Source organism: Coffea arabica, chromosome 2e (assembly GCF_036785885.1).
Source record: "Coffea arabica cultivar ET-39 chromosome 2e, Coffea Arabica ET-39 HiFi, whole genome shotgun sequence".
In the NCBI taxonomy this organism is placed as follows: domain Eukaryota; kingdom Viridiplantae; phylum Streptophyta; class Magnoliopsida; order Gentianales; family Rubiaceae; genus Coffea; species Coffea arabica.
In genome coordinates, this window is record NC_092313.1 from 71,047,721 (window position 1) to 71,055,621 (window position 7,901).

Here is a 7,901-nt window from a genome sequence, read left to right on the forward strand (position 1 = left end):
TAAATTTAGTTACTTATTTACCCTTTTGTGTACTAAAATTTTATTTGACGTTTTTAAAAGCTTTTGTTTAGCTATATCCAGCTAGCATCTCCCCCACATTTATGCAAAAATTTGGAGAAACAATTACGTGGCCTCTTTATTTTCCCCATATTTCACTTCTTTATTCCTTCTCTTTCTTTCCATCCGACAGGAAGGTCAAAATTCCTCCAAATTAAAAAAAGAAAAGTAGAAACGGCCCAATGGGTTTAAAAAAACTTTAGGCCCAAAGAATTGTTCTGGCAGTAGCACATATTGGGTATGGGAACTAACTCAAAATCTCGTCTCAAAAACCTTTGAATTTTACCCATTCCATCAACCTAGAGCCTAATATTTGCAAATAGGCTTAAATCCAGCACATATAATGGGCCGTCCATTTCCCAGTTCGGCATTACCCAATACAAATTTCACTATCCTTTTTCTTTTTCCGATGAAATTTCCAGAGCACGCCTGTATTTTTCCAACTGAAGCAAAAATGGCGAGCATCTTGCAAGTGCCAGTTACGTCGTCGTTTCCCTGCTTCTCGTCTTCATCATCGTCCCTAAAACGACGTATCTTCAGCAGAACAGTCTTCGCAACTAGTAGTGCTAAAATTCCAGTACCTCCAATAAACCCTAAGGACCCTTTTCTATCGAAGCTTGCTTCGGTTGCCGCCTCGTCGCCGGAAGTACTCCTCAATCGGCCTCCGAACTCCGACACGCCGCCGTATTTGGATATATTCGACTCGCCGAAGCTCATGGCCACCCCCGCCACGGTCCGAGCTATTTTTCTTCATCACTGGACTTTCTGTTTTTAATTTTGCAATGCAATTGAAGATAAAGTATTGCTAATTATTAATTATATTATGATTGTTTCCTATATATATATATATATCTGGAAAAACTGTTACCTATATATATTTTTTAAATTTTGAAGAGAATTGGTGCAACGTTTTTCAGGTGGAGAGGTCTGTTTCATATAATGAACACCGGCCGAGGCGGCCACCGCCAGACTTGCCATCGTTGTTGCTCCATGGTAGGATAGTGTACATTGGGATGCCGGTAAAGAGCCCTAAATCTTTAACTACTTTACTGCCAATATTTGACAAAATATGGCTTCAGCGATCAGCAATGCAGTAAAGTTGTTGCTTTTGTCTGTTAAACGCTGGTGGGCTCCTGCCTGGTGGTTTAGTTATCATATGTTGGTTAAAAAAATACTCAAAAGTGAAGGAAATGCTTAGGTTTGTGCTAATGGATTGGAATTTGCTGCGACACTTTTTTGGTGAATATTCTTGAAAACCTTAATATGGTCAAATATAACAAATTGGAGAGTTGGCGACTCAATGTAGGCCTACACAGTGGTGATTTAAATGCAGTTTGGATCTTTAGAAGACAATTTGTTTACCTGGGTTGTTTTGTTGATATCGAACAACAAGATAAGGTGATAGCAAAAAATAAATAAATAAATAAAAGCATCAGTGTTACAAAGGCCAACACACAAAACTGTATTGAATAGATATTGCTACAAATATTCATACTTCTTAGGTTGAAGAAGATGATGGCAGAAGTGAAGTTGTGTATCAGCTACAAAATTCAAAAGCTTTTGAAAGTGGCAGGAGCAAACTTGAGTTTCTGAGGATTTTGATAAACAAGTATATGGGTTTTCAATGTCAACTATCTATGAATTTGATTGCATTCATGGAAAATTTTAATCTAGCTGGCTAAATTTGTATAGGATGGATAACGTATTGTGGTAGAAGGGGTTTTTTGGTTGTCGTGACCTTGGTATCAGGGAACAGAAGGTGTGTGTGATGTGCTGATTTTGATTTCCGAGTTGTGTTTTCTAGTGTTAGAAGATCTCTCTTTTTATAGCATACCAGTTCTGGATCAAACTTTGACTTCCAAAGTTTTGTTGGTAAACTCGATCTTTTGAAGCCAATGCGGTAAATTGTTTGAAGGTGGCTTGGCTTATAGCTGGTACCTGGGAAGATGTTTTTCTAGCTTCTTGATTTCATTAGCGAAGGGGCTGCCTTGATTCAAGAATGGGATCGAGAGGGCAGCCTGCACCTTATGCCTTTCTGGCACATTTCAATGGCATTGGTATGATAATTGTTTTAAAGGACAGGATTAAACAGCATAAAGTACCAGCCTGTTCAGATTGCTTAACGTTATCCGATATAATTTTAGGCTATAATTTCCTGCTGTTGGGTAAAATTTCTTACTGCCAATAGGAATTTCTGGCAACTTTTTCCATGTCTTTTTGAGGAGAGAAGTGGATAGACATTTGCGTAAGAATGCAGGAGGCAAAATAGGTGTATTTTCGAAGTAAAATCAAGGATAGGTTGCACCTCATTTTCAAACAGACTAGTCTTTGAAATTTACTTACATAGGAGCACATCTTGTGGTTAATGCTTGGTAGATCATTTCATTCTCGACGGTTAAGTAGTTCATGAATGAGAGGACAATAGATGCCATCACAAGGAAAGGAATTTAGTTGCTTTCCAGTTCCATAAACTTCTTGTACTATGCCAGTATTGTAACGGTAAGGGAAATAGACTATCAAAGGCATTCATACATATATAGGATGCTGTTTGTTGGTCATCCACAAAATTCATAAATTAAAAGCACAAGCTCACTTTCTGCTCTTTCTGAACATAAAAACTAATAGATCGATTGTCTGGGATGCTACCTGTGGCCATGTGGTACTTTCATTCTTGTAAACTAACTCGTTTTGGTAAGTTTTTGGTATTATTGCCTTGCTGCATGAATTATTCCCCAAAGACTTGTCTAGTGCTGATTTGTTTTACCAGTTATGTTGTATGATGTGATAATCAAACCTGTTTCTTTTCAGTTGGTGGCAGCGGTCACTGAGCTTGTAGTTGCAGAATTAATGTATTTACAGTGGATGGATCCAAAAGAGCCAATTTTTCTGTACATAAATTCTACTGGAACTACTCGTGATGATGGTGAAACGGTGAGCCTTCGTGTTGCAGATTAGTTCTCTCTGAGTACTTAGCTGTTGTTGCGGAACTTGCTGTTAGTTGGCTGTCTTGTAATGTTAGTTTGGAACTAACTGTCGTTTCTGCCTCATTTTTCATACATGCATCTTAACCTCGAATGCAGTTAGTTGTTTGTCAAGTTTGATCTTGAGTGCACATTGGGCCTTCTGAAAAAGGTGAAAAGCTACAAGGAAATTACAGATGCAATATACTGAAAGAGATGCCTAGAAATTAAAAAAAAAAAACACATAGGAGTTTAGACATGTTTAAATAACCAGTTGTAGATTGAGATGAGATTTGAAGACAAAGTGGACCAGTAACGGACCGAGAACTTACAATGCAATTGAAGAATTGACTACACAGAAAGCAAGAATGCAAGTTATGTTGCTGAATGGATAGTAAGAGATATACTTCTCGTTAATAACCTGTGTGGTTTGTTACTAATTGCCATCCTGTGTGCGTCTGTCTTCTCCTTGGAAACTTTTTGGCACTTTCTATTTATTGCTAAATGTATGCCTTGGGGGCTGTCTGCGAACTTACTTTTATACCAGTCAACACTGTAGGGACCAGTTTTCTCAAGGGTTAATCTTTTTACCTACATACTGATTTTTGCGTACTTTTCTGTGTCTAGTATACTATTAATTTTCAATTAAGCTATTTTTATGAAACCTTCTGTGTCTTAGGTTGGCATGGAAACGGAGGGTTTTGCAATCTATGATGCATTGATGCAGTTGAAGAATGAGGTGAGCTTCTCCTATCGGTTATATTTTATGTTAATAAAGATGTGACATCTGGCATTTTATTGGAGCATTTAGGCTAATTTAATGTCTATCCTTCTTAGAATTTAAATTTTATAGCTTGCATAAAGTAGATGAGAGTTAGATTCATTAGCCAAACCTTGCATGTTGTTGACTTTTCAATCTATCTAGATTGAAACAGTAAGCCTAGTCCAGTTTTTAAAAAGCAGTTTAGTTATGTTGTCAGATACGAATTAGGTGAAAAATCTTTTCCTTGTTCAAGCTTAATGAGGCTATGACTAGATTATCCCTATTGTTGAATCTTTTTCTTTGTTTCGTCCTTGGTCAAGTTTTTTTCTGTGCATGAATGGAGAGGTATCTGTATTGGATAACAAATTGAGATATGGTGTCTCTATCCAGTGCTGCTAAAATACACGTTTGCTTAATATTTCTCCAATTATAATACAATGCGCAGCTTTGGATTGAATGAAGTCATTCTGTGGATTTTGATTGAATAACTAAACATACTGAGTGATCTACATTGAGGCAATTTCCTCAAATGGTTACTGTTGCTACTGGAGAGTAGTATTGAATGCTTTGACAGTTTCTTGTTATTTTCTATCCTCTTATTATAATGTGAAATTCAGATACATACTGTGGCCGTTGGAGCTGCTATAGGTCAGGCATGTCTCTTGCTTGCTGCAGGAACCAAGGGGAAAAGGTTTATGATGCCGCATGCAAAAGGTATGCTGCATTAATCAAATCTGGTTTCATGTGCAATATTTCATGTCCTCTGACTCCATGCATTTAGAAATTTGACATGAATTTTGGTTTCTGCTCCAGCTATGATTCAGCAGCCTCGTGCACCATCATCTGGGTTAATGCCAGCCAGTGATGTTTTTATACGTGCAAAGGAGGTTAGTTCAAGCTTTTGGTGGCATTTTTTGCTTTAAATCCTGCTGATATAGATTTTATGGTGGATACTCATGTGAAGTAGCTTGAGGGTTCCTTGAAATGAGTATGAATGGATGTACAGCTTGAAAAATGAGGACTGTCCTCATGCATTATCATGATTTAGAGTTTCACTTTGTCATCTACCCGGTAAAAAGCTACTCAATGCAAATTTGTGCCTAATCCTCGCATCATCTTCTTATAGGAGCTTATTTCATCTTCTTCTCAAACGTGACAAGCTAAGCACTTGTTGTTTGGTGCTATTAGAATTCTGGCACACTATTAACATTTAGGGAATGTTTGTCCTAACTTTATTTTTATTGCAGGTAATAATTAACAGAGACACCCTTGTTGAACTTTTAGCTAAGCATACTGGAAATGTGAGTATCCAACATCAGATTTATCTCTCTCCGGCTTTGATTTAGTAGCAAGCAGTTCATGCAGATTAATTGTTGAAATCTTATATTAACAGTCAATAGAGGCAGTTGCTGATGTGATGAGAAGGCCATTTTACATGGACTCAACCAGAGCTAAAGAATTTGGCGTCATTGACAAGGTCATTTGTTGATCTGAGTCACCCCTACGATTTTTTATTCTTGGGATTCAGACTCATTTGATTTTTATACAATTTGATATGGGGAAAACCTTGAATTACGCTAGTATTAATCAACAGCAACTTGTGGTTCAGATACTCTGGCGTGGTCAGGAACAAATTATGGCAGATGTTGCCGCTCCAGAGGACTGGGACAAGAATGCTGGAATTAAAGCCTTTGATGCAATTTAACATTTTCTCCAGGTAATTACATGCAGTATAAATTTTTCTCTTAAATACAGGAGTAGTGGAATACTGAACTTGATTAGAGGCTCTGGTGACTGGAGCTTGCAGCTCCTTTGATTCATGCGGGTGCTGCAACATCCTTTGTTGACCATAAAGTTGAAAACGTTCGTCTTAATTCTGGCTTGAATTTCAAATGGACTTTGTCCATCATTGATATAGATGAATACAAATCATTTAGAGAAAGCAAAAACTTTCAAATGAACTTTAACATGATTTGACAGAGTTTAATGCACATTTAGGATTGCGGTGGGTTATCAAAAAGCACTTCGCTTAGTAGAGTGTTGAGTAGAAGTACTTATTAAGTGCTCGATTGTATTGTTTCGGTGCATAAGTGCTGCTTGTACTTGGTTTGTATCTATCTCTTTATTCAATTAGGAGTTTATGATCAAATGCCCAGATTTTTTGTTTTCTTGAACTTCTGCTGAAAGTGTTTTTCAGACCAAAAATTCTACTTCTAAATTTATGAAATAACACTTACCAAGCACTTTAAGGCTTAGTTTGGGAGTTTAGGATAGAGAAGAAAAGAAGGGAAAACTGAAGTTATAAGAGAAGAGGAGAGAAGAGAAGAGAAGGGATTATTATGTTGTTTGGGAGTTTTGAGAATTAATGGAATGATTATGGATATGAAAGTCATTAAATATTTGTTCAAGACCTTTTTAAGGATAAAATAGGCATTTCAAAAAAATTTGAGAAGCATCCTCAAAGTTTCTCTCCATTTCCTTCAAATTTGGGAGGAAAAGTTTTGCCTACCGTTCATCTTTGTGAATCCTCCCATTTCCTTTCTTTTCTTTCTTACTAAAAACTAACAAACAAAGGAAAACTATAAATTTTCTCTTCTTTCCCTTTCTTTTCTGTCCAAATCCTCAACTGCTAAATGAAGCGTAAAAGTGCTTCTACCACCCAAAAGCAGTTTAAGCAAAAGCACTGCAATCCCAGCAAGCTCTGAATAGTCATTTTATGGGAAATTACAACGCCCTTGGGCAGAATTTTATGGTCCTTTAATCTTTCCCTTCTATCCCTTAGTGATAATAGTGGTTTACATTTTAAATGCTTAATACAATTTAAGGGTCCAAAATACTTATTTCACCGTCCAACGGTGAAATAGTTATAGATCCTATATCTTTGAGCTGTCTATTTAACTGCGCTACTCCACTAGTCATCTTTTTACATTAGTATTCTGATGTCAAGCAAATTCAAGATGCTTATCTTCAACGTAGAGAGTTAAAGTGGGAGTTTTTGAAGTGTACATTGTTAAGGAATCTAAATTCACAAGTTCCATGTATCCAGTGCCCGCACCACCAACCCACCCCCCCCCCACCCCCTTTAAAAAAAAAAATCTCTTCCAAAACCAAAAAAATCATACATGCTGCACATTGTGCATGGCAGTGTTGATCCTCTGTATAGGTCAAATGAATTATGATTGCTTTTGTTTAGGATTGGTGATTTGAGAGAACCTGTTGTCTGGCTGAAAGCACATCTATTCCACCAGCGAGATGAAAAGCTTGTGTCACCTGAAGGATTTAAATCGGACGAAGGAACTGTCTGCTGAAAGCAAGGATTCAAAGCGAATGCGTTAGCTGGTTCAAGTTTGTTCGTGTACACAAATTTCAAGTATTAGTGCATAGTGGATCATGGGTAAATTTTAACAGTATCATACGTTTCTGAGGCTTACAGTAATGTTTTTGGCCTATGGATAACAGTATAGACTTCCAAAGCTGTACAGGCTTTTGGCTGAAATGTACCGCCGATTTTTCTTATCATCTTTTGTGTATCATAAAATGTCATAATCTCACATTAGGTTGCTGCTTTATCTAGTGTAATTCATTATTGATACTTGTACACAAGCTTGCCTTGAACTTTACCCTTTGCTGGCTGCAAAAGTATGAATTTGTGCAGAGGATTTGCAATTCTTTTGTCCAAAATCCTCAGTTGTTCAAGCAACAAACACTTTGTCCTCAGACAGAATGGCCCCTATTCATGGCTTCCGATTTCATTTATGATGGAAGGAAATGTGATTCTACTTTTCACCTTCAAATTCTGGGTACTCTATTGCACATTGCTGGGGGAACTGCATTTTGAAATAGCAGAAATTAAAATTAAAGCCTTCAAATGCACAAGCCAGAAGGGATTGGATGATTAGATTAACAGCATCAAGTATCTAGTTTCTATCTATATTTCTTCATTAAAACTTTGGATTAATCTTCAATACACAGATAGTGTATACACTTTTATTATTAGATACATGATACATAATTTGAATTTGAATTTAAAACTCAAATTTTACATATGTATTATATGTTCAACCGTGATAGTGTATACATCGGTCAGTGTATATGAGATTTATTCAAAAGTTCAACTCTTA

General features: G+C 36.8%; 1 protein-coding gene across 1 annotated transcript; it reads left to right on the forward strand.

Moving 5' to 3' along the window:
* Positions 1 to 443: 443 nt before the first annotated feature.
* LOC113732878 (ATP-dependent Clp protease proteolytic subunit-related protein 3, chloroplastic) lies at positions 444 to 7,446 on the forward strand. The gene is made up of 10 exons (XM_027258895.2): positions 444 to 790; positions 975 to 1,076; positions 2,866 to 2,988; positions 3,697 to 3,756; positions 4,398 to 4,494; positions 4,594 to 4,667; positions 5,028 to 5,081; positions 5,174 to 5,257; positions 5,390 to 5,497; positions 6,974 to 7,446. Exons 1-9 carry the CDS (start codon positions 467 to 469, stop codon positions 5,483 to 5,485), a joined length of 1,014 nt encoding a protein of 337 aa, XP_027114696.1. The 5' UTR covers positions 444 to 466; the 3' UTR covers positions 5,486 to 5,497; positions 6,974 to 7,446.
* The last annotated feature ends 455 nt before the right edge of the window (positions 7,447 to 7,901 follow it).